At 36.6% G+C, this 27,673-nt stretch overlaps 1 protein-coding gene across 2 annotated transcripts; it reads left to right on the top strand.

The window, feature by feature from the left end:
- The first annotated feature begins 18 nt into the window (after positions 1–18).
- LOC109061486 (cyclin-dependent kinase 16-like) lies at positions 19–27,163 on the top strand. Of its 2 annotated transcripts, XM_042729348.1 has the most exons (17): positions 19–439; positions 7,657–7,837; positions 11,340–11,504; positions 14,611–14,744; positions 15,104–15,229; positions 17,429–17,485; positions 17,570–17,684; positions 18,141–18,235; positions 18,805–18,867; positions 18,986–19,109; positions 19,395–19,515; positions 20,543–20,640; positions 20,755–20,860; positions 20,985–21,027; positions 22,271–22,361; positions 22,699–22,776; positions 25,790–27,163. In XM_042729348.1, the coding sequence occupies exons 2-17, from the start codon at positions 7,717–7,719 to the stop codon at positions 25,825–25,827; spliced, it is 1,575 nt and encodes a 524-aa protein (XP_042585282.1). In that variant the 5' UTR covers positions 19–439; positions 7,657–7,716; the 3' UTR covers positions 25,828–27,163. The 2 variants fall into 2 exon arrangements, with proteins under 2 accessions (XP_042585282.1, XP_042585283.1); XM_042729349.1 differs by lacking the exon at positions 11,340–11,504.
- The last annotated feature ends 510 nt before the right edge of the window (positions 27,164–27,673 follow it).

Genomic DNA, 27,673 nt, shown 5'->3' with positions numbered 1-27,673 from the left:
AATGTACAGAATCAACCTAATCGGGGTTATATAATAATAAAACATAGATATATTATAAAAACGTTTTAACTACACAAGAATTAGCTCAATGGCATAATGGCATGTTCCCCAACCTATCCAATGAGTGACTCCTGAATCTATTCGCAGCTGCTCTGTCGCTTCCATGATCCACTCCAGTCCGGATTTGGCCAGGAAAGGAACAGCTGCTGTAACGTTTTAGCAATTTCAGGAGAGAAGGAGCAGCGGTGAGACATGCGGGGTCTAGAGGAGTCGCTCCAGCAGCACTGGAGATCGGACAAACAGCAGCAGCAGGAGTAGAGGATCATGGCCGAGGACTATTGGGAGAGCGCGGCCGCTTTGGGATATTATTACTGCTGTTAAGATTACACGAGCAACACACACTCATTTACACAAGCACACACGGATCTCAACTCCACGGGTAAGAAAGCCATCCCGGATATTGTCCTGTCCCACGCTTATATCTCATCGCAAAGTGGGGAAAACATCAAACGGGACAGAAAAAGTAGATTTAGGCCGTTTTTGCGTGAGTTAATTCGCGCCGGACAGTCTGTGTGTGAACCCCTGTTTGGGGCGGTAGGTCTGCTGAATGGAAACCGAAAGATTGTTTAATGATATATGCGAATGAACAACAGAAAGAGTAAAACGAAGGAACATAAAAAATAAAAAGGAATCACTCTCGCATTCCTGTACAATGGCCGTTTAATGCTGCTCTTTAAAGCCAGCTAACTAGCTAACCTGGCTAGCTAACCTGTTTATGTGTGGATTAGTCAGCAGTCTGGCGGCAATCAAGGTTTAATTTAATTATTTTTTACTTATTTATGGCTTGCCTGAGTTAATTGTCTTATACTGTCTTGTGTTTTATTCAGTCATGTTGTACTTTCTGAATTACCTCGGGCTTATACAGTATGGGTTTAATGAAGGTGTATGTTCATTTTGAGCAATTTTAATATATTAATAATATATACCATTAAAAATAGTATAAATGGTAATGCCTTTTAAAGAGAGGAAACATTGTCCATGACGTATTTTACGTTGGCATTGGCATCTTGTGATGACAGCGTAACGTCACTCATTCAAAACATGTTGGGGGTGTTATGTAAGTCTACGTCATAGTTGTAAATATGTAGTGTCGAATTCATGCTATCTTGGCGGCAAAGCTGTACTTGAATCCATTACTGGCATGAAAAGGCCATAATGATCCTTCCAGCTCACATTGATTTCCCAGCAGGTGAAACCACTTTGGGTGCAAGTTAAACTGATGGAATGGGGAAGGAGGAATCCAGTCCTACTCGATAAAAAACTTGCATGAGATGCAGTAACGAGAAGTCTCAGTTCTGGTCAGATGGAGGCGTGTGCTTGACAGTTGCCGGTCTGATTCAGAATGGCATGTTGGAGGCGTGGGTGCATGTTGAGGGGGTTGGTTTGTGGAATATCATCATTAGGTTGTGACAGATGGTTTAGGAGTCTTTAACTTTGCTTTCCTCACCTAAATAGTCTTACACTGTTGTAGCATGCATAAATTCCATGCTTTAGTTAACTGGGATTCGTCAACCTAAATTTAAGTGGTGATTTCCATTGATCGATTTAAGAGAATTAGGGAAAGCACTTGACCTTTGACTTCGGTTTTGGAAGTAATTGGCTTCGAAGCAGGACTGGAATAATTCCAGAGGAATGTGCATTGCTTGCAGAATTGGTCTGTAGTCATTTTTTAAGGGTATTTTTAGTGATAGATGGAAAAAAGATGAACTGAAATCTGTGGATGCATGATCGATAAACAAAATGGGTACCTCTTTGCCACAAATTCACCAACAGCTTTTTCACATTTTGCATTTCTGTGGATTTTATTTCATTGAATTGCATTATGTAATCAACGTTATCTTGACCTGCTCTTCTGGTCAGTATTCTCATCAGTCATTGAAAAACCTATACTTATCAAGCATTGGCTTATTTTGGCTACATGATCTTGTTTTTGATGTTGTAGACTGTTTTGTTTAAAAATATATCACTAAAATACCTCCATCCCATTTACCTGCTCCTAATTTTCCAAAATATTTCTGGCACATCTCTAAATTTAGTTTTTAAGTGGAGGATTTCTACATGGAGAAAGATAATAAAATACCATAGTTAATCTAACATATTTAGTAAATATAACTATTTAATGACAATAAAGTATTATTTTATTTAATGATAGTAAAGATAAAATGAATATACATAAAATGCATAGACAAAAATGAAAAAGTAAAACCTGTCATAGAATTTAAAAGAAAAATAATTTGCTAATTAAATGCTAAAATAAAAATGAATTTGTTTTTAGTTTTCTTTTAAAAATATTTAAGCAACTGCCTTAACTCACTTTTTAATGAAAATAAAAATATAATGAATGTACATAATGTATAACAAAAATGGAAATTAAAAAAAATAATAATAAAAGATAACAATTAGTGCTGTCAAATGATTAATCGCATGATTCGCATCCAAAATAAAAGTTTTTGTTTGTATAATATATGTGTGTGTACTGTGTATATTTATTATGTATATATACATACACTCACATACAGCATATATTTTGGAAATATTTACATGCATATATATTTAAATATTTGTATACTTATATTTTATATTATATATAAATATATAAACATAACATTTTTCTTAAATATATACATGCATGTGTTTGTTTTTATATATACATAATAAATATACACAGCACACACATATATTATGTAAACAAAAACTTTTATTTTGAATGCAATTAATTGTTTGACAGCACTAATAACAATATATATAATTCACTAGAAAAATAATTGGTTAGTTAAAAGCTAAAATAAAAAACATAAGTTTTTAGCTTTCTTTTTAAAATATAGCATCTTCTTTAATATCTATTGATTGTATGTTCCATAGCTTTGAGGCATAATTGACAAAGGCTGCATTCTTGGTTTCCTTTTGACTGTTGTAATCGTCTTCGTTATTGCTGTATTTGAAAATCGTAGAGCCCATAATGTCTCAATGAATAACAGCGTCTAATTAGAAAGCAACCTACATGAGCTGGCTGATTTTTCTAGTTCTGGCATGTGTCACCAGCATAATAATATTGATGAAGTGCTGCGCTGTACGGACACCTTCTTCCACTTTTCCGCCGCCACCGCACAGAAATGACAGCAACTCAAACACGTTTGCGCTCAGAGGCTGGTTGATGTAGTGCTGTCTGGACCTGGTGTTCCAGAATCAGTCTCTGTGAAGGTCACCCCCATCGGGGTGTCACCTTGTGTTTGGATGCATGTCAGTCTGGTTGGAGAGGGATGTTGGGGGCCTGTGGCCAACATGGGCCGGTGCTTTGTTTAACTCTCTTGCATATGATCAAATTAAAGATGTTTTACAGAAAACAGGCTGTTTTTTGCTACTTGGCTGGGTAGGTTTGTAAACTCATCCACATGGGCGAAGACTGCACCATATCGATGCGGGTCAGTTAAAGAAACCGAGCACTGCCAGTCTGTTTGCAGGAGAGTTGAGATGTGATTAGTCCTCTGTTAGCTAGCAGTGGCCCACAGAATGCTGTCCTGCATGCTGTTTTGATGGTCGACTGCTGCGGGCAGTAATGAAAAGAGATAGAAAGAGTCTTAAAGAGTCATCAACCCTGATTAAGTAGCACTAAGACGATGCCGAGAGCTGAAAACGGCCCTTAACCCAGTGTAGACCACTGCTGCTTTCGTCTGGGTCTGCAATCACTCAGCAGGTCATGAATGAAGCCAGTGTGGAGTGAAAATGGTGGAGGGTAAACCGGTTAAGCTCATGTATATATAACCGTGTCTTGTTTGTCTTTGATTACTGAACTGATTAAGGAATGACTCAATTCATTTAGGCTCAGAGCAGCAGATTTCCAGGCTTTGTCAGCCATTCAACCACACGACTGATTTTTATAAAATGCCAAACATGTTGAATATTATGCAAAATGTCCTTTAACAGTCAAGAATTCCTCCTCTGAGCTGTTTGTCACATTGGTTTACTGTAAACTAGAGCAAAGGTTTGTGGATTTCCTGTTGACTGTCTGATTCAGGAGATCTGAGTTGAGGCTGCTTATTTCATCTTGAATTTATGGGTAAGATAAATAAAAGAAGCTTTAAATGCCTTGCCTTGATTGACATTGGATCTGTCAACATTCGCTCTTCTTTTCAACATTCGTAATTTTTCGTCATCTTGGGTTTCAGGAGTGTGTTTCCGTGCTTCCCCCTCAGGGGGGAAAGGAAACACCACTCTCGCTATTTCAAGTATTTCAGCTATTTATAGTATTTTTAGAGTTAACCTTCCAACGGTTTGCCTTGGAGTTCTTTAAAACCCTTGCTTTTGGGTGTCTGTACAATAAAAAATTTAGTAAAGGTTTTCCTTTATCATCACTTGTTGTGTGATTCCAAAGCTTATGCATTCTGCTTAATGTGCCTTTAAACCCCTCAATATTGGATTTTTACATTGATTTATTACCTTGAAATACTGCTTTGTATTTTTGTGTTTTAAAATGCTCTTTGACAAATTAAGACTTAGTGCACTACTTTTGAGTGGTGCAGACAACTTTTATAAGCAGTATTTTGAAAGAACGTGGTCTGTTACTTGTTTGACATGTTAAATCTCTCTTAGCATGGACCACGATATCTATCTGCACAGGAAGCAAGTGTTTGAAATCTTGTGCCTGAGTAGAATCCCATCCTCAGGCAACTTGTTAGTGGGTCACATTAAGTCCAAGGACCCAAAGCTTGGATTTGCGGTCAAGATTGTTGCTCATCTTTTTGCCAAAGCATGGGATTAGTCCAAAGAAAAGGCAAAACCTTCTGGCATTTTGGCTGTTCCTTAAGAGAAGACCCTGTGTTCCCTACAAGCACTGAGGATAACTTTTTTTTTTTTCTCTCTTTTAGGCTGTGTGTTGAATGGAATAGTACCTCAGTATTTATACTTTTTTTTTTTTTTTGTATTGTATGTATTATTTTCAGTTTAAAAAAAAAATAATAATAATACTATTAAAATATAATATAAAATTTAAATATATATACAGGTCCTTCTCAAAAAGTTAGCATATTGTGATAAAAGTTCATTATTTTCCATAATGTAATGATAAAAATTAAACTTTCATATATTTTAGATTCATTGCACACCAACTGAAATATTTCAGGTCTTTTATTGTTTTAACACTGATGATTTTTGCATACAGCTCATGAATACCCAAAATTCCTATCTCAAAAAATTAGCATATCATGAAAAGGTTCTCTAAACGAGCTATTAACCTAATCATCTGAATCAACTAATTAACTCTAAACACCTGCAAAAGATTCCTGAGGCTTTTAAAAACTCCCAGCCTGGTTCATTACTCAAAACCGCAATCCTGGGTAAGACTGCCGACCTGACTGCTGTCCAGAAGGCCATCATTGACACCCTCAAGCGAGAGTGTAAGACAGAAAAAAAATTCTAAACGAATAGGCTGTTCCCAGAGTGCTGTATCAAGGCACCACAGTGGGAAGTCTGTGGGAAGGAAAAAGTGTGGCAAAAAACGCTGCACAATGAGAAGAGGTGACCGGACCCTGAGGAAGATTGTGGAGAAGGACCGATTCCAGACCTTGGGGGACCTGCGGAAGCAGTGGACTGAGTCTGGAGTAGAAACATCCAGAGCCACCGTGCACAGGCGTGTGCTTTTGAACCAGAAACAGCGGCAGAAGCGCCTGACCTGGGCTACAGAGAAGCAGCACTGGACTGTTGCTCAGTGGTCCCAAAGTACTTTTTTCGGATGAAAGCAAATTTTGCATGTCATTCGGAAATCAAGGTGCCAGAGTCTGGAGGAAGACTGGGGAGAAGGAAATGCCAAAATGCCTGAAGTCCAGTGTCAAGTACCCACAGTCAGTGATGGTCTGGGGTGCCATGTCAGCTGCTGGTGTTGGTCCACTGTGTTTTATCAAGGGCAGGGTCAATGCAGCTAGCTATCAGGAGATTTTGGAGCACTTCATGCTTCCATCTGCTGAAAAGCTTTATGGAGATGAAGATTTCGTTTTTCAGCACGACCTGGCACCTGCTCACAGTGCCAAAACCACTGGTAAATGGTTTACTGACCATGGTATTACTGTGCTCAATTGGCCTGCCAACTCTCCTGACCTGAACCCCATAGAGAATCTGTGGGATATTGTGAAGAGAAAGTTGAGAGACGCAAGACCCAACACTCTGGATGAGCTTAAGGCCGCTATCGAAGCATCCTTGGCCTCCATAACACCTCAGCAGTGCCACAGGCTGATTGCCTCCATGCCACGCTGCATTGAAGCAGTCATTTCTGCAAAAGGATTCCCGACCAAGTATTGAGTGCATAACTGAACATAATTATTTGAAGGTTGACTTTTTTTGTATTAAAAACTTTTCTTTTATTGGTCGGATGAAATATGCTAATTTTTTGAGATAGGAATTTTGGGTTTTCATGAGCTGTATGCCAAAATCATCAGTATTAAAACAATAAAAGACCTGAAATATTTCAGTTGGTGTGCAATGAATCTAAAATATATGAAAGTTTAATTTTTATCATTACATTATGGAAAATAATGAACTTTTATCACAATATGCTAATTTTTTGAGAAGGACCTGTATATGTATGTGTGTGTGTATATATATATATATATATATATATATATATATATATATATATATATATATGTATATGTGTGTGTGTGTGTGTGTGTGTGTGTGTGTGTGTATATGTACAACTAATTATTTATTGAAATATAAATATTCTTTAGGAACAGCCAAAATTGCATTATATTAATATTATATAATTACAGAATAAATAAATAATGGTTTATATCGTGTCCAATTCTATTGTCATACTGCAAATGGAAGGTCAGGTGGAGGTCAGTGCATTGTGGTATCTCACACATCTAGTATATCATCTAAATGTTTTGTGCATACTGCAAAAAAATATGAGTTATACACTATTCTCAACAAACCCATAATCTCTCAATGTTTTAACTGAATTTCACTGAAGCGAGATAAATGTTCATGCTCAAGTCTGTTCTGTGATCATTAATGTGTTTAGTGCTTTCTCTCTGCACATACTCTCATTTAATGAATCTGTTGGTGCAATTATTACTCTGTTTTCTCTGAGAGCCTCCCAGTTGGATTCCTTGCATTTCCAGCCTAAATACACTCGAATCCGCAGCGTCTGCAATCCTTTATGCGTTTGATTTATAAATGAAAACAGTCACACTTAGAATGATGAGTGTGAAAACACTGTTGCTAGTCATTACTTATGTGTGCAATTACAGTTGGCTGTGTGATTTGTTTATTGTAGGGGTGATCTCTCACCATGAACCTCTTCCAGTTACTGTCTCTCACTTTGATGTCCACTCCGTAGAGCGCCATCCGCTCAAATAACGTTCAGGGCTTATGAAATAAACAAATTTGTCCTCTGAATCACCTCTCTCCTCCATGTTTGTCTTGACACATAATTTAAAGCTAATATTTATCCCAGAATATGTTAACACATTCCATTACGGTCTTAAGAGGACAGCATCCTTGAAAATGCATGACTTTGCTGTGTCCAGTAATCACAGAGGATATCAAATGAATCAGGAAGTAGCGTGTAATGTTCTGCTTGTGGATTTGTGTCTGCAACAGGGCGGTTGAACAGTGGCAGCCCCTCCACCCCCCTCACCTCGTCCCCCCATACCCCCACTGATGGACCGCATGAGGAAGATCAAACGGCAGCTGTCCCTGACGCTGCGAGGGGGTAACAGCGGGGACAAGACCTTGAGCGAGACCATCAGCTCTCAGGACACAGGAGCACACAGCGATTCCGGTACGGTAACATTCACTTTATTGCAATACAACGCAAAAGCCACACTTGATTTCTAGTGCAGAACTCGGCGTACACCGGTTTACTGAGCATGGATGTGACTGTATTTGACCGGTGAAGCATAGAAGAGTGCCCATTAGGGCTGCACGATTTGGGAAAAATCTAATATAATTGCAATTTAAAATTTGATTTAAAAATTACAGGTTTGAAAATGTTTAATAAATTCAAATGAAAATAATAAATAATAAATGAAAAATTTATATTAATAATATAAATAATAAGATAATAATAATAATTCTTATTAATAATAAAAGTTCCTAAAAATAAATAATAATTATTATTATTAATGCCATTATTATTAAATAAAGATACTAAATAATAACATAAAAATATATTATAATATTTCGCTGTAAAATAAAAAATATAATTTTTATGAAAATGGTTTAATAATCATTTTATTTTACAACTGTAAAATTACAATGCTAATAATGTTAATGGCTGTCTTAATTTCTTTTTAGTTCATAGTTCAGGCAAAATTTAAATTCTGTCATTTCATTACTCTCCATCTGTTCCAAACCTGTTTTATTGTCTGTCTTCTGTTAACGAGAGAGAGAGAGAGAAAGATATTTTGAAATATGTTTCAACCAGAAAGTTGACGGTAGCCATTCACTTCCGTAGTATTTTTTTCCTAACTATGGAAGTCAATGGCTACCGTCAACTGTTTGGTTGCCAACATTCTTCAAAATATCTATTTTTGTGCTCAACAGAAGAAAGAAACTGACTGAGTTTGGAAAGGGTGTGTGTGTGATTGAATGAATGTACTTTTGATGTGCTTCCGCAGAACTCAAATGCTTGTCATGCATAACATTCTTTTCTTGCTTGTTTGTTTAATAAAAAATTAGGATATAATGCTACATTTAACACAATTGATCATGTTTAACTCCATTCCACCATATTCCACAAACACAGTTGATGCAGAAGTTGTACAAATTTGGCCGACTTATCCGTTTAATGATGACTAATCAAAGTTAGTGTGATTAAGCATATCTAACAAAACATTACAACATAATTGTTTCATTTCTAGGTCGTCCCAGTCATTCCTTCCCGATATTGGGACGTGCATGAAAACTCTGTGGCATGTAATAATATTTCAGATGCTCATAACCAGAGTGTATGTGATTGTGTGTGTGTGTGAGAGAGAGCATTCTTACCGGAGGGGATAAAAACAGCTCAAATTCAGCGCCATCTGTACAATCTGTTCCAGGGATTTTATATAATGGCAGCCAGAAAGTTGCCAGAATTGTTGCAAATGCAGCAAAAAGAGCATTTTCAAAAAGAGCATTTAGTCTGTCAACAGACCACTTTAAGTGCCGTAATTCTCAAAAAAAAAAAAAAAAAATAGCTCATTTCCTTTTTATGTTTATTGGTTAATGTGAGATCTGTGGCATTTACTTCAGCTGCTGTAAATTTGGAACAGAGTAGCTATGAACTTTAATACAGTGAATTTACTTTACAGCAGTGTTTCCTGTCACTGTTCTGTGGAGGTGCTGTATTTGAATCTATGGCGCCATGGCAAAAGAAATTACATTTTACCTGAGATGTGAGCTTGCCTTCTGAATTGCGATAAGACAGACAAAAAAGTGCATTTTCTATTGTGTGTTCTTTGCTGACAGCATGCAACAGAAAACGTATGACCAATTGATGTTAATATAACCATATTTCAAAGGAGTTTTGTTATAAATATTGTTTAAGGTAATTCTGAGAAAAAAAAAAGTTATAAGAATTAGTGTTTTGTTTAGAAAAACTGAGTTCAGTAACTGATTGCAGGCATAAAATCGCTATTTTAGGTGTTTTTCTTCTTTGATTTTTTGTTCTGTCATAATTTTCTCATGTTGTATGCCTTTTGGTCTGCTGTGGAACACAAGGAAAGATATTTTGAGAAATTTTGAGTTTTTAGTGGAAGTTCTCCATAAATATTTGGAGCAACAATATGGTTAGTAAATAGTGGCATAATTAATTTTTGGGTGTACTGTCCCTTTAAGGAAGCGTTAATGCCAACTGGCAACTGCATTTGCTATGTGTTTAACCAACATAATTAGATTTATTTTAAATTTAGCAAGAAATTATGTAGGGCAAAAAAACATAATTTTGTCCTTCAGAATTTGATTTGATTAGGTTATTATTATGTCTTCAGAAAATAAAAGTCGATGTAGATGGAGAATGTGCTATATTTCAAAGAATTCTGAAAATGAATTTGTATCTATGAGTAGCTTGCACTGAACAGCATACAAGACATTTAAAAAGCAAGTAAATGTGGTCAATGTTTACTTTAAAAGTCCTGATACGCTCTAGAAACAAGTACAAAGCTCAAGGCTGTGCTTTAATCCATGTGGTTTCAAGAAAGTCTTTCAGCCATTCGTCATTGAATGCATATACATTCACCTCTGCCTCCCTCCGTGTTGCCTGTCAGTGTGATACGGGTATGCAGCATTAAAGCATTGCATTAAAACATCGAAATGAGTTTTAAAGCCAATCTATCCGTTATACCCAAGGGCTGGCTATGGCTCTGCGTGCGTTGAGCTAAGCTAGTGTCTCCTGCCTGCTGTTACCCCCTCTGACCAATCAGCATGTGTCTTCTAGCATGGCTTCCCATCTCGAGCTAACTGCACTGACAGATCCTGCTCATCTCAGATCCGACAGTTTCAACGAAACAGCTTCAGTTTGACATATATCTCCATAACCATTTCACCCAAGTCGATAATATATATGTACATGCTATGTATTCTAATTACCATATGCAGATACATCATCATATTGACCCCGCAAATCCATCTCATTCTTTTGTAGTGTGTTTTGGCATTTCTCCAAACCCTGCACAAATTTGAAAGGCATTTGGCTTTCATATGCTGATGAATCGATGCCCTTGTGTGTCGTTTTAATCGCCGCCACAGTGCAGAGCATCATTAGAAACAATTACCGGCAGCGAGAAAATGAATTTATCAGTGTTGTTGCTTAATAATTGTGACCCTTGTACGTCATTTACTAACACTGAAGATGTTCCTTGTAAATTGATCTTCTTTTTTAAATAACAGTTTTGGAAAAATTATTGCATGCTCTAAAATTTGACTCTTTCTGTTTTTAATTTAATATTTCCTCTTTTTTTTTTTTTTTTTTTTTTTGTCCTGTGACCTTTCCCCCAATCCTTGTTTTTCTCCCTTTTCCTCCTCCTCTGTTAATCACAAACACTTGCTACCCAACATTACCATTTCATTCAAACCATATCACTCATTCCCAACCACTTCTTCTTTTCTTTTATCTCCATAATACACTAATCTTCTTTATTCACCCCTTTTCCTTTCACTTCTGCTCCATTGTCTTTTTCCTGTCCATAACGCTCAATTCCATTATGTGTCCCGCGACATTTACATTCTCCTTCCCGGCTCCTTCTCTGCCCTCGTCCTCATTTCCTCTGTGTGTCGTCCTCCTCCCCTCTCCTCCCTCCCAGAGGCCATGCCAGTTGGCGGCAGTGGTGGTCTGCGGGGTTCAGTGAGAGGTTCGGGGGGTTCCTTCAGCATGCACTCCCTCCTGCAGTCCTACAGCAGCGCCCTGCGCAGACCACGCAGCCTGGGCCGCAGTCTCAGCTCCTATCTCAACCACACCACGCGCCTCGGTACATTCACACGCACGTACACGCATGCACACAGAGGACGAGAGTGTGATGTGTGTGAGGTTGCACAGTAGGGATGGGAATCGCAAGGAAACTTAACAGCTTCGTTTCCGATTTCGTGTTCCTTATCGCTTCAGTTAATGATTGTTATTGCATTCTCACTTCCACTTGGCCTGTCGTCAAACAATGAGATTATTTTAGCAGAACAGTAATGACAAAGCAACTTCTCTGTCTTTATTTGTCTTAAAAGGATAGTTCTCCCAAAAATGAAAATTCTGTTATCATTTACTCACCTTCATGCCGTTCCAAACTTGTATGAGTTGCTTTCTTATGTTGAACATAAAAGAAGATATTTTGAAGATTGCTGGTAATCAAACAGTTGGTGGTTCCCATTGACTTGCATAGTAGGAAAAGAAATATTAAGTCAATGGGAACCACCAACTGTTTGATTACCAGCAATCTTCAAAATAACTTATTTTATGTTCAACGTAAGAAAGCAACTCATACAGGTTTGGAACGACATGAAGGTGAGTAAATGATGACAGAATTTTCATTTTTCCCTTTAAAGGGATACTCCACCCCAAAATTAAAATTTTGTCATTAATCACTTACCCCCATGTCGTTCCAAACACGTAAAATCTTAATTCATCTCCGGAACAGAATTTAAGATATTTTGGATGAAAACCGGGAGGCTTGTGACTGTCCCATAGACTGCCAAGTAAATTACACTGTCAAGGTCCAGAAAATTATGAAAATAGTTGTGAGAGTTTTTCATATTAGTTCATTTGTTATAAGTTGTTGTTATGTAGCGTTGTGAATAGTTTTTGTTTTTATTTTTGTCAAAAATAACAACTTTATTCAACAATTTGTCTCCTCTGTGTCTCTCCGCATCACCGTAGCGGTGTTTTGGAGAATACGCTCTTCTGTGTCAGCCGCGCCATAAGGATACGTTTTCTACGTGTATTTACGCTTTGACTTGACAAAATGTTGTAAAACACTTAAAGTGCCTTAATATATTTAAAACAGTAATATTCTCTATATTAAGGATGCATAGTTTACATAGGCAAGCAGATGAGGCCGGAATATGAACACATTCCACTTAATGGTTCAGTGTTTTCCTTCTTATAGTTTTCTTTGGAAAACCATTTAATGTGAAACTTTGCACATTGCGTTTATATTCTGGCTTCATGTGCTTGCCTGTACAAAATATACATAATCAGTAAGGTGTTTACTAAGTTTCGCCTTTTAATATCTGCATTTTACTACATTACTACTTAATGCAAACTGCGTAAAAATAACTGGCAGTCAGTGGAGCAAAGCTTCGTTTTGCCCTCCAGGTGGGCGTTCTTATGAGTGTGTGATGTCACGGGAAAACTATCAATTGACTTCATTAATTGGACAAAAAAATCTGTTTGGTTACCTACCTACCTACCTCTTCAAAATTTCATCTTTTGTGTTCAGCAGAAGAAAGAAATTCATACAGGTTTGGAATAACTTGAAGGTGAGTAAATGATGACAGAATTTAAATTTTTGGGTGAACTATCACTTTAAAACCATAGTCATAGGGTTTAGGAGGGATAAAGACAGCAAAGATACAATAACATTGTTCCAGAACTGTATACTTTTTTCTGATTGTGCAATTGCTTTTGATCTGTTATAAATGTACTGCTGAAATTATCTCATACAATTAACACCTGCAAAACAGCCTATGTATCCCGAAAAGGTGCATTTACAGGTGCATTTAAAGGTGACATTTTAATTGTAAAACGCAATGGACTGCTTGCTCAAATTAAATCTTGAATTACCAAAAAATTTGCTTATGTTTCTTATTTTTTTTATAGGACTTCCGTCCACATCGATGTAAGAATGCAGAAGTTTCAAGACTCTTATTGGAACGAACGTCATAAAATTATTTTATTATAGTTTATTAAGAAAAAGAAACCAGTTCTTTCCCAAAGATTCCGATTCCCAACCATGCTGAACAACTGGACTCTTGTGAAATGCAGCATAGACGCATACACTATTACAGTGGTTCTCAATTTGTGGATTGCAACCCAGGGAAAAATTGTTTTAAATGCAAATGATAAAATGCAGCTAACCATATAATTTGGCATAAGTAGGAGAGCAAAAATAGCTGCTTATCAAGAGAAGGAGAAAGACACATTTCCCCTATCTTTTGTTGTTAAAGCCCATGCAACCAATCAGACAATACAGTATTTTCGTATTTTTACCAATGTCACTTGGTAGAAGATAACAAATTAGACATCAACATGCAGAAGTTGCTTTATATCAATCACTCAATCAAAATGAATCTCTATAGCACCATTCAAACAAATGCAATATACAAATGTAAACAAGCAATGACATTAATACTAAGAAATGTTAAGCAAAAATATAAAGCAAAATAGAATAGAAATAAATGGTAAACCGCATCAATTTTTGGCTGCCAAGAGTATAAAACTATTGAACATTCAAGAGAAATGTGAAACGTTGTTATTCAATTTGCATTTCAGTATTTGATTTTTTTTTAGGACGTTTTAGTTTAATTTTGTGCTACTAATGATTCTGGTTTGTCTGGGTCGCTTCTTGATGTCTAATGTAAAATCTGCATCCTGAAGCAAAATCAGTTGAGAACCACTGCACTGCACATTATACATGGATAGACAGGCTGAGTGAGTGTGTGTGTGTGTGTGTGGGGAGTGAGAGGGGGTGGGAGGTTGTGTTATGGTTTAATGGGGGGGATGGGACAGTGAGCGAATAAATGCGAGTGGAAGATAATGACTTTTTTCCTTTTGTGTGGGTACGAGACGGATCTCCTTTCAGAGCAGCTAAGTAGTTCATCAGCTGTAGTGTGGTATGAACCCAAGTCATATAAATGCATCAGAGACAGACAGATAAATGTGCAAGAGATGCATTTGGAGAGTGTTGCAGGCTCACAGATGATACATCAGCATTACTTTGGTTTTTAAATAGAACAATGAAGTGGCGGAAAGTCGTTTAGAAACAACAAATTTGATTTATTCAATACATTTGACCAGTATCATCTGAATCGTGACGTCGGCATAGCATGCCAATGTTTTTATGCGTGTGGTTGTGTCTGTAAATGCAGAAATCGTCCATGAGGATGTAAAAATGGGTTCAGATGGAGAAAGCGATCAGGCTTCGGCCACATCCTCTGAGGAGGTGCACAGCCCCGTCCGAGTTCGTCTGAGAAACAACCCCGGTCGCAAAATTTCCACAGAGGTATGTTCACGTTTTGACCATGCTTTACTTTTTTTTTTGTCAGTATTTTTAGAGTGGGACACTGAATAATACATGATGTGTTTGGTAATAAAAACATGGCTTAGCTTTGTTCTTGTTTTGTTTGCTTGAATTAAACCATGTACCACGTAATAACCATTAGCTAGTTTGTTGCTATTGAAGGTACATCAGTTGTGTGTGACTAATGGTGCATTGTGGGTACTGAAAATGCTCCACGGCATAGTACCCATCAGTTAGATGACTAGCCTGCGGGCCAGATGGGTTATTACTGTTATGGAGTGTAACGAAACCTTTAGGCCTTAACTAATAATGGTTCCCCCCTCCTCCTCTTTCCCTCTCAGGACATAAACAAACGTCTGTCTCTGCCTGCCGATATCAGGCTTCCTGATGGCTACCTGGAGAAATTCAGCCTCAACAGCCCGCTGTTTGAGAAACCGCTCAGCCGGAGATTACGCAGGGTGTCACTGGTAATGCCTCTCCGTTGGTTTTCTTTCTGTAAACCTCTTTCCTTTTTCCAGCCTCTGCTTGTGCCCGATTTTCTGCTCAAATCCAATTTGTGAGGTGGTTCACCTTTTCGGTGTGGCCTTTGTCATACTAGTCTAAAAAATTTCATAACATCATTTAATGATAGAATGTTTCCATAACTAATCATACAAAGTGAATCCAGTTATAAATAAAAGATAGAAATAGAAATTACCAGACTGTATATACAAGATGTAGAATTGTTGATATTTATTTAAATGTGACCCTGGACCAAGTAGGATTTTTTATGTTTATGGGGTATATTTTTGTTTTTTTTTTATTTTTAGCAATAGAAAAAATAAAAAAAAAATATTGTATGGGTGGTATTTTTTTATTTTTAGCAGTATTAAGTTGATGGGTTATATTTTTATTAAGATTCATGTTCCATGAAGATATTTTGTAAATTTCCTACCATAAATATATCAAAACCTAATTTTTGATTAGTAATATGCATTGCTAAGAACTTCATTTGGACAACTTTAAAGGTGATTTTCTCAGTATTTAGATTTTTTTGCACCCTCAGATTCCAGATATACAAATAGTTGTATCTTAATCAGATATTGTCCGATCCTAACAAACCATACATCAAAGGAAAGCTTATTTATTCAGATGATGTATAAATCTCAATTTCGAGAAATTTACCCTTATGTCCATGGTCACAAATGAGAAAATTGACTTTGTGATTTATATATTTATTTTTTAAATATGTTCTTGACTGTAAAACTTATATATACAGGCAACGTTTTTACTCAGAGTTAGGATGTACATTAAGGGCCATTAAAAAAAAAAAGAAGATCAAATATCAAATTGAAAGGCTGTATATCATTATTTTATTTTTGTATCTATTTTTATTTCTGTTTGTGAAAAAAAAAAATTGCATAAAATATTTTAACAATATTATGAAATTATTTTTCTTGTATTATTATTGTTATTATTATAATGAATTTTTTTTTTTTTTTTTTTTTTTTAGATTAGTCCTGAGTTTGCCATAAATATAGCCCTTAATCCTGGCGTAAAATCAAATAAAGTTATTTATTTAGCAAATTCTAATTTGGACTTGCCAATTTAAAATATGCTTAATATGATTAATTAGACTCATGCCCTCCATTTTCTGTCTTTGTTTTCTTTTGCTCGGTCTTTCATTCTCTGTCACTCTCTCTCTCTTTGAGTGTCTTTTCTCTTCTCCTTGACTTGTCTTGTTTGTTCAGGGTCACATTATCAGTTCTTTGAAATCATTGTGAACGCACAGACAAGACAAACTTTCATGGCATGTCTCGCTGCTAAAACCTTGAAATATTAGTGTCGCACAGTGTCACAGGAAAATGAGTGAGCCTTGCAAAGAAATGGCCTGGTCATATTTAATTAATAAAAAGGAACACACCAACTCTATTTTTCAAAATAAAATTGAAGCCTAGTTTTATTATTTATTATAAAATTATTAGTTGTTGTTGTTGTTGTTGTTTTTTGCATTTATACTTTATTTTACATGATAACATTGTTATTTATGTAAATTTAGCATGTAAAGATATAATCACATATACACACACATAAATACAAACTAAATCAATAAATTAAATTCAGCATAAAAATGATTAGGTAATTAGGCATTTAGTCCTTGCCTAATTGAATCATATATGATTATTTTGGATATCTGATATGGATTTTTTTTTACTGAGAATTTGAAAGGGAAATAATTTTAATTTTTCTGTAAATAAAGTCACAATGCAGAATGGAGTCCTAAATAAGTCATACTGGGGCGAGATATGATCTGGACATGTTTTGAACAGTGTTCTAGACAAAATGTACAAATCATGTTTTAAATAATTATTATGCTATCCTATGAGTTCAGCTGCCCTTGATATGACATATAAACCCCAGACTGTGATGTTTAGTCAGTGCTGTTGACACACGCTTGATCTGTGATGCGTTTAAACACTTCATTTGTTACACTTCAATTGTTCCCTATTTATCTAGGGGAGGGATATTTTAGCTCATGTTGTCTGTGTGTGTTATATAAACCTCTACGACCAGCCCAGCCCAGCCGTCTGAAATGAGTTCACATGAATGCCTTTGAAATTTAGTTGTTTTAGTGATGCTTTTTAGGACCATGTTGTGACATAGATTTTGTCTTTGTGTGTTTGCAGTCTGAGATTGGATTTGGGAAGTTGGAGACGTATGTCAAACTGGATAAACTAGGAGAGGTAACTTCACAGTCAGTTTATCATAATAGCTCTGTTCAATGCACCATAGTCACGTTACTGTGCATGATTTTTTTTCTCTCTCAGGGCACCTACGCTACAGTATATAAAGGCCGCAGTAAGTTGACGGATAACCTGGTGGCTCTGAAGGAGATCCGTTTGGAGCACGAGGAAGGAGCTCCGTGCACTGCCATTAGAGAAGGTGAGTTACAAGCATGCCGTAGTGGATCAGCACTAAAATTAGATGCTTGCGCAGTCACATGCTTGCGCAGTGACAGACATTTGTACTTTTATATGTAGGATGTTCTAAATTAGCCAGAGAATCTCAAAAATTCCCTATCGACGGCTTTTGTTACATGGTATTTCAGCTGGTAAAAAGGGTTTTATAATATGGAAAGGAGAGCTTATTTGCAACCAGCCACCCTGCAAACCGTAATTAAGATCATTTACACATCCGTCTCAAAGGTACAGTAGCAAAAATCTATTTAAGGTTGAATTTGTGTAGGAAAAAATGCTATTTTGCAGTAATGTTTGCTTCAGGCTAACTTTGTCTAACTTGCTGTTCGTCCTTGTCATTTAGTGAATATTCATAAAGGTGTGTGAAGCAGCAGAGGTCATGTGTTTGAGGAATAATCTGTCTCTTTCTGCGCCTTTCTAGTGTCTCTGCTGAAGGACCTGAAACATGCCAATATTGTGACTCTTCATGACATCATCCACACTCAGAAGTCTCTTACGCTCGTGTTCGAGTACTTGGTGAGCCACTCACGTGTAGTATTTCACTGCACTCTGTACACTTTTTAACTGTACTTATGATCTCACACACACACCAGCGTTGGAGAAGCTATTTGGAAACCGTAGCTTGCCAAGTTGCATGCTGCACATAATTTGAAGTAGTTAGAGTACAGTCAAATTCCTCTTGTCCAGACAAATGTGGTTAATTAAATTGAAATGATTTATGGATGGCATATCTATCTACATAACAGCTTAAAATTCAATTCTAGAGCAGATTTATCTGGCACAAAATCAAGGATCTTAAAATTACAAAACTAAATGAAAAGCTAATCATTAAATTCAGAATTAAAATAAATCATTTAAAAATCTAAATAAATATTTTTTGTTTACCTGCATCTCATGTAACAATAAACCAACATTAGAGAACATGTGAATGTTAAATAAAAATATTAAGTAGCAGGTTTGGCTACCAAAAAAAAGTTTTGAATCCCTGCCCACGAAAATATAAGTTTTATATAAGTTACATAAGTTTTATATAATATAAGTCTGGTTATTCGTCTATTACTTTGATGACTTCCTTTATCTCCTAGGATAAAGACCTGAAACAGTACCTAGATGACTGTGGAAACTGCATTCATATGCACAATGTCAAGGTAAGGTCTCTTTGACAAATGTCTTTCATTTCTGTTTCTCATAATCGTTCTTCTCCACATGGCAATCATAGATGGTGTTCTTCTTATTCACCTGTGTGTGTTTTTTTTTCCATCTCAGCTGTTCCTGTTTCAGCTGTTGCGAGGTCTGAACTACTGTCATAGACGTAAAGTCCTTCACCGAGACCTCAAACCTCAAAATCTCCTGATCAACGACCGCGGGGAGCTAAAGCTGGCTGACTTTGGTCTGTAACATACAAACCTGCTGTAACTAACTCGTCCGTGCTCTTACTGTGTTCTCGTGGTGTGGGTGGTGTAGCCTAGTGGTTAATGAAAACCAGCTGCCCACTTACCTACTCAAAAACCTGAACCTCAGTTGCTCCACTTGCATTGTCTCTGTAATCACAGTGTTGCTTTAGCTAAAAGCACCTAGTGGACTAAATGTCTGGTAGGGCTTAAGTGGATGTGTAATATCTTGTAATGCTTGGTCAAACGCCTTTTAAATAATTTTACTTTTGTTTGGTCTTCAGGTCTGGCACGAGCAAAATCGATTCCCACCAAGACCTACTCCAATGAGGTGGTGACGCTTTGGTACCGCCCCCCTGACATCCTATTGGGCAGCACTGACTATTCCACTCAGATTGACATGTGGTGAGCATCCACCTGATGATTTATCTTACTCGGTTTATTTGTGGTATCAGTGTTATTTGAGTATTTTTATATACTACTATAGTATTTATTAATAATTTGTTTTGTAATTTTGTTAAGTGCTTTTGTTATTTCTTCTTTTTTTATTTCTATTTAGCTTTATTTAGTTTTAGTTTTAGTACTTCTACTAAAACTTATTCAGTTAGTTGCCAAGGTAACATTTTTTGTTTCCATCTAATTTTTTTTTTTTTTTCTTATATTTTTTATGTTTTTTTTTTTTTATTTTTTTTTTTTACCAAAAATGATTTTTAGCATCTGTAGTTTTAGTTAAAAACACTGCGGATTATCACTTTCGATTTTTTTTTTTTGAAAAAATCTAATTGGCTATTATTTTTATTTTTGATTAATTTTTTTTATTTTTTTTAATTTTTTTTTTTTTTTTTTTTTTTTATTTTTTTTGTTGCTATTTATGCCATGTTAAAGATTTTGTTGTTTGTGTTCTTGCTTTCAAAAACAGCTAGATGTAGTGCAGCAGATGTCAAAGACGCAAAGTTTTGAACTTCTTTTAACTCGACACAGCCTCTGAAGAACGCAACAAGACATGATGCAATGGCCAAAGGCATCCATCCGACACATGACGTACATGGTAGCAATAGCAAAATGAATTTTCCATAAAAAAACAAAAGCAATGAACTAACTGGCAAGCAACTGAAATAAGTTTAAGCTAAAGTTCTAAAATTGCTGGAATAAAAATGAATGAAAGCTAAATAGAACTGTAAAAAATGGAACATGTTGTGATTTAAAAAGGCTTTTTTTCTCTGTACCAAACAATTCTACCTTGTCAATTCAGTTCGGACTGCATTCTCACATCTCTGTAAAATAATTTCTTGTACCATGGTGTTATCGATTCAAATAGTGAGCTAAGAATTGGACTCTTGTTTCTACTGTGGTAAAATCAGAGCACACTCTTCTTATGTCATGGCTTCTGTGGGGGCGAACTTGAATTGAGTTTTAATGACTCTCATTGCAGGGGTGTTGGCTGTATCTTCTACGAGATGTCTACAGGTCGACCCTTGTTCCCGGGCTCCACGGTGGAGGAGGAGCTGCACTTTATCTTCAAACTGCTCGGTACCATTCTCTCACCCACTCTCTCTCCTCCTGATTTTTCTGGCTGTAGATCTGACAGTTTGTCTCCGTGTGTGTCACTGTGATATTTATAAACCCTCCCGCGTCTTTTCATAGGTACGCCCACAGAGGAGACCTGGCCTGGAATAACCTCCAACGAGGAGTTCATCTCCTATAACTACCCCCGTTACCGCGCCGACTGTCTCCACAACCACACTCCACGGTAACGACAGCTGTCCTCTGGGTCTGATGCCTGAAACGATCATCGCTCCTGCTGTACAAAAACAAAAAAAAAAAACGCTGTTGGAGGTCATTTACTGAAATTGCATTCTTTTTTTTTCTTGCAGATTGGACAATGATGGAGTTGAACTTCTGTCGAAACTGCTGCAGGTGATTTGTGTATTATTTAGTCAACTATAGTCACGTACAGCACTTAATACAGACTGCACATATAATACAGACAGTTCCAAAGCAGCTTCAACGGTAAAAATAACAGAAGCATGATTTAATCTTCAAATAAGACAAATTCTGCTCTAAAGCAGCTGTAAAAATGACAATCGTGGCATTGTTCAGCTCAAGTTAGTTCATTTAAGCAGCTCTAGAAAAAGCAACAGTGTCATTATTCAGCTTAAGTCAGTTTGATTTAAATAGAAATGTTAAAGATGAAGACGGTTCCACCTCAAACTTACCCCTCTGTGGGATGCTTGTGTCTGAGCCACAGTGTTTGCACTTTTCAGGAAGTCGTGCCTATGAATGCCTTGCTTACAGTATGATATCCTCATTAGGCAGGGATAAGAGGAAGAATTTAAATAATGACATTGGGAAAAAAAATGACAATTTTAATATATGGCTGTTCTCTTTCCAGAGTTCAGTCGTCTTAATATTTTTTTTTTCTGTATATATTCTTTGTAGTAGTTATTTGAAACAACTTTTCATAGTCAATTTTAGTGTTATTCAGCAAGCAAATACGTAGCTATTAACATTGTTAGGCTACCATTGTCATCTCATGTTGAATTCTAAAAATGTGTCAGTGTTTTGCTAACTTGCCTTATATTCTATAGTTCAAAACTTTTGGGTTGTGGAATGTTTTTTTTTTAAGAGAAATCTGTGTTCATTTGATCAAAATACAGTAAAAACGCTAATATTACTTTTTTTTTTTGACTATTTAAAATAACTGTTTTTCTTTTGAATATATGCTAAAATGTCATTTATTCCTGTGATGCAAAGCTGAACTTTCAACATCATTACTTCTGTCTTCAGTGTCACATGAATTTTCATAAATCATTCTAATATGCTGATTTGAAACATTTCTATTAATTATCAGTGTTGAAAACAGTTGTGCTGCTTAATATCTTTGTGAAAAGCATTTTTTAAAGAATCTTTGATGAATATAAAGTTCAAAAGAACAGATTTAGTTGAAATGAGAATCATTTGTGACAGTGTCTTATAAACATCTTTCACTTAGACTTTTAATCCATTTATTGTATCCGTGCCAAATTTTTTTTCTTTCTTTCTTAATTTCTTACTACCCTAAACTTTTTAAAAATTAGTGTATAATAAAGTTGTGTATATTAGTCAGAAATTTAGTGAGCGTTTTGCGTGTGTGCTTGACTAACACTGAACTTTGTCTTAGTTTGAGGGGAAGAAACGGATCGCAGCAGAGGAAGCCATGAGACACCCGTACTTCCACTGCCTGGGAGAGAGAATTCTCACGCTGCCAGACAGTGAGTTCACGTACACACACACACACACACACACACACATCTCCTTCCACTGAGGAGATTTATGATGGTGCCAGATAACAGATTAATGCACACACACACACCTTACACTGACAGATAGAATTATTAAAGTGCCAGAGAGAAGTCTCACACATACACACACTTTAGTTTGAAAGACATTTAATTCCACCGAGCCGCTATAAGCTATTCTGTATTTGCACTGAATCAGGTCGGTGTGTGCTGAAATAAGCTTGCACAGTTTTTCTGACTCTTAACATTGTATATCAGACCTAGTTTTAGTTCAGTGTGTTACCATAACAGTTCAATTTCTCCCTGCCAGCTGCATCAATATTTGCACTTCAAGAAGTTCAGCTGGAGAAGGAGCCCGGAATGAGGACGAATTCCCTGTCAGAATCAGGTAAAACCACAAAACGCAAATGTCGGATGATGATTCATGATGATAGTTTTGAGCTTCATCCATCAGTGTGCCATGTGTTTCTGACCTCTGTGTATATGGCAGCACGTCACCTGGCATTACTCTCAAACTTGCCGATATTTATCTCAATCTGGCCAAGAACCGTCCAGAGAAGGGCTATAAATTGACCAACTGTGTTTTTTGTGTGACATTTGACTAATTCTGAAGAATAAATCTGAATCAGACAAAAGAATATTTGCTAAAGAATATTTACTTTTTGTCTCAAACAAAACGGCATTAGCATTGCTATTTTTGTGAGTAGTTCTTCATAGCACTGATTTTAGCAGCTTTATGTTTGTTTTCTGGCAGACTGATATTACTAGTTAAATGTTTGGACACACCTACTTGTTCATTATTTTTGCTGTCAACATTTTACAATAACAGTAAATTCATTACAAAAGAAACAACACCAACTGAAGAATGGCAATGAAGGTGTTCACATGTATCCATCTTATTTTTGCCCGACTCCCAGAAATTGCATAAAGCCAGCCAGTAAGATAGAGACAGATGCTTTCAGCCAGTCCTTGCTATATTTTTGAATGCAGTGTACATTAGATGATTCAACTGAGGTAGAGTCTATAATTTATATGACTTTGCTGAGCACACTGATCCCATACCATCATCTCAGTCATATTCCTCCTGAATATTATTCATGTTCATCAAATGAGAGATGAACTCTATTGCTCATCATGACACAGCTCATTTTCTGTGCTCTCTCATTCGTCTCACATTGCTCATCTTCTCTCTTAATAGTTTCTTCTCACCGGGCTGTAGTCAGAGACACTGGTTTACTCATCTTTAAGACTCCTTTTTTTCATTCTTCCCCATTTCTATCTTTCTCTCTCTCTCTCTCTCTCTCTCTCTCTCTCTCTCTCTCTCTCTCTCTCTCTCTCTCTCTCGCTAAATGTAATGTATCCTTCATCTCTGACTGCCTCACATTGGTTTGGTTTACACCTGGTATTAAGATCCCCAAAATGGATTTCAATGACATATATACATTTCTCCTTCTTCTTAACATCCATCCTTTTCTCTTTATTCTCTATCTGCGATTCTAAGTTTGTTTCTCATATAGACTCAAGGCACGGTTGCATTAGAAATTCTCATGAGGAAGTTCTTGTTAAGCTTCATGTATTATGCGGCTTATTCACTGCTAACTTTGTTTCTGCTCTTGTCTTTCCCACGGTCTCTCTGTCTCTTTTCCCTCCCTGCCTATTATTATTATAATTTTTTATTTTTTTTACACCACTGCTTCACTGTGCTTCAGAGCTTTTGCAAAGATGTCTAAGGTTCCGGCATACCTTAGGTACATATTTGTCGTTCTCCGCTCACTGCAGGAGGTCACAAACAACAAAACTGTATTTCTTCCCTTGAGTTTCCTGTTCATCCGTACTGTCCAGTTGTACCCTACAGGAAGTTATCACATCTGAATCATTCCTCAGATGTTTCAAAAATACATTTTCTCTCTTAACTGAGTGCATAGGTAGACTTTAAGATGTGATGGGCTCATGCATTGCTTGAAATTAGAAATACATTAGCTTCCATCACTGAAGTAAATAAGAACACACACAATCCGCATGATGTGCATGTCAATGGTTAAAACATTTGCAAAATGAGGGATTTTTCTGCTTATTATTGATTGTAAAATAAACTAAAACCATAATGTTTTGGTGTTCTAAAACGATTGGTAATTCATGGGCTGAGGTTACATAATTCAGCTGAGAAACATTTAATGAGACATTCATCCTCATTAAGCATCTATGTTCATAGGCAGGTTCTTCTGTGAAAAAACTCATCATCTTCCACTCAGATTTGATATGTATTCACTTCACGAATTGATGAAGCTGTCAGGCCAGAGCTTATAATTATTCAGCGTTTATGCAGAGCACTAAAGTCAGTGCTAAATATGAATATTAATCCATGCTCTCAAAGTCTCAGTGTTGAAATCACTGATGAAATGTCAAAGTCTGGAGCCGTCCGATTGAAATTGGTCCACCTGTGTATAAAAACACATTACAGTTAAAAAGATTAAAAATCACAGTAAAGTCATTTATAATGTTACAAAAGGTTTCTATTTCCATTGCACTTGTACTTTCTATTCATCAAAGAATCTCGAAAAAATGTATCTCGGTTTCCACAAAAATATTAAGCAGTTATTTTCAACAATGAGAATAATAAGAACTGTTACTTGAGCGCCAAATCAGTTCAGAATGATTTCTGAAGGATCATATGACATATGACACTGAGGACTGGAGGAATGATGCTGGAAATCAGCTTTGATCACAGGAATAAATGACATTTTAAAATAAATTTAAATAGATAACATTTCTTTTGAATTGTAATAACATTTAACAATATAATGTTAAATGAATAAGAGACTTGATTATGAGTAGTTTATTCATGATTTCATTAGACATACTGAAAACAGACTCTTTACTAGCAGTAAAAGTGTAGAGAGACGTAAATCAGAGACAGAGAGGGAAATAAAGTAATATGGGTGATTTCTCTGCAATGTTTTTAGCATTGAATTTTGCTGTTATTTTCTTGAGCTTGACATTGAGCAAGTTTGACTGTATATATATCACTCTTGCAGAGAAGCTGTAATATGCAGAATCAGAGGAGAAGAGCTTGCTGTGCGAATACCCCTCTTCCCTCACTAAATAAGAAAACAGCCCAGTCTTCTCTAGAGCTTTAAACTGAGCATGTGTGGGTGGCTGTGTGTTTGGGTGCACGTTGACGTGTGTTTGGTAATCTCGCCTACTCTCATGCCCAGTTCTCTAAATGAAGCGAGCACTGATTTTCTCTCTCTCTCTCCCTCTTGTGATCCTTCATACCCTCTGACAGTCCTTACAAGTAATTGTGCATTTGGCTTTGTCATGCACAATGCTGCATGCACCATTAAGCCACTGAACGCTGTCCGTTTATGTAGCCTAAACTTCCTCTTCTTCTTTTTGTCCAGTCAACAGCATATCTCAACGGCAGAGTCTGCTCTTCTGAGGGCGAGTGGGGCGGCTCGGGACGGGGAAGATGGAAGGGACGCATCGAGACGTCACGTGTTTAGAAGGGGTCACTGTAGTTGTTTACACGGAGAGGCTGAGGATTTTGATTTGTTTCGAATAATGCACTTCCCCTGCCCCATTCACATTACAAACATGTTCTTCCTGTTTTGCTGTACCTTCTCAATCCAGCCGCTGTACTCAACCAATCAGAAGCCGAATGTTATTGGATGGCCTGACTCTTCATCCTCTGACTGAAACAAATCAGCCTGGTTTCTTTGCAATACCTTCTCAATTGTAATGTTAAAGGAAGGCCAGTTTATGAAGGAACGTGTCATGAATGCTGTTAATATCCAGAAGCCAAGTCACTCTAGTCTTCCAGAAAATGGTCCCCTTCATTAGTGTCATCAGCCCTCTCATCCAAAGATGAACATTTAGTACTATGCCAACACAATGGTTCATCATAATCAACCATAATCTGTGTTATTTGTATTCATCAGAACACTGACGACATGTCAACTTTTGTTTTTGTTTGCGAAAGCATTTCACGTTTAAGTTGTTGTTTACATGTTTTTTGCCATGCAATACAGTTTGATAATCTAGAAAATAGTTTCACCAAAGACCCCCATGCCATCTCTCTATCCCTTTAGGTTTGACTTATGAGCTTCCATTTCCGTCATCATGTTCAAGTGAACCCTCGATCAGCTACACTGTGTCAAGGACCAATTATGTGTTCAAAGCAACTTAGAAAATTTGAGTTGCATTGAGGAAAGCCTCTGATAATCTCAACGCAGCCTTCTTGATAATTCTTCCATTACTGCTGCGTCCAGCTCTTGCGGCTGTGACTCTGGTTGAAAACGAGCTGATTTCTATGTCGGTTCAGTCAGGGCGCTGAGAACTAATAATGGGATGCCCGGGCGCATGCGGAGAACCGGTCGAGATGTGTATAGGGCTCAGGTTTCTGTCACTCTGCAGAACAGCTGAGTGCGGTGGATAATGTTCTGCATCTCGGCCCGGTTGTTCATACGCTGCAGGTTTTGGAGTGCGTCGGTGTCGCGTAACACACCGCAGATTCAAAACACTACCGTCCCCTGGCGTGTATGATTCAGGGCATCTGCACAATGTCTGCGATTATACAGTCCCACAAATGTGATTATTGGATGAATCTCTGGGGGGAAAAAGAGTCCAGGTCATATTTCACCCTGAAATTACGAGAACAATAATACATTTGATTTATTATAAAGTAGCCAATTTTTTTTAGGACTATTAATCTTTTTTTTTTTTTTTTGCATTGTGACATCAGCAATTAGTCTCCAAATTCTTATTCCTGTAATTATTAAAAAAATAAAAAAAAATTTTTTTTTTTTGAATTTTGTTAAAATTATATAATTTTTATTTATATTACCAAAATACAGTGCATTTAATATATTGTATTTTTTAAAGCATATGTGCATGGTAATATTTGTTATACTCTCTTTGCCGGTGCAAATCATTTGATAGTAACTTTTTCCTGTAATGCAGCATAATTTTACTGTATTATGAGAAATGCAGTCAAAAGTAAAACTTCTAAGCACATTACAGTACTAAGGAGGGAAATTTGCTTGGTATGTAAATAATGTTTAAAAAAAATTGTCACCATGCAAAAAAAAAAAAAATGTAAGTAAAATATCATTCTTTTTTGTCTCTTTATTTCTGGGTGAAATGTGACTAGATTTTTTTTTTTGCAAGATTCACCCCATTAGAGCTGATTTCAGAGGCTATTACGACTTGTTCTCAGTTTCCGTCTGTGTTACTAGATGGATGATATTTTAGTATATATCTAATTTTTAAAATGAATTCAAGCAATC

The sequence above is a fragment of the Cyprinus carpio genome, chromosome B8 (genome assembly GCF_018340385.1).
Source record: "Cyprinus carpio isolate SPL01 chromosome B8, ASM1834038v1, whole genome shotgun sequence".
NCBI classification, from domain to species: Eukaryota; Metazoa; Chordata; class Actinopteri; order Cypriniformes; family Cyprinidae; genus Cyprinus; species Cyprinus carpio.
The sequence above is the reverse complement of the archived record's forward strand: the minus strand, read 5'-3'. Positions and strand labels throughout refer to the sequence as shown.

Excerpts from the sequence above, each read along its gene's own strand:
- LOC109061486 (XM_042729348.1), top strand. The coding sequence starts at position 7,717 with ATGGACCGCATGAGGAAGATCAAACGGCAGCTGTCCCTGACGCTGCGA. Across the intron at positions 18,236-18,804 it reads CGCTCGTGTTCGAGTACTTG|GATAAAGACCTGAAACAGTA; the intron begins GTGAGCCACTCA and ends TTTATCTCCTAG. Across the intron at positions 20,641-20,754 it reads CTTTATCTTCAAACTGCTCG|GTACGCCCACAGAGGAGACC; the intron begins GTACCATTCTCT and ends GTCTTTTCATAG.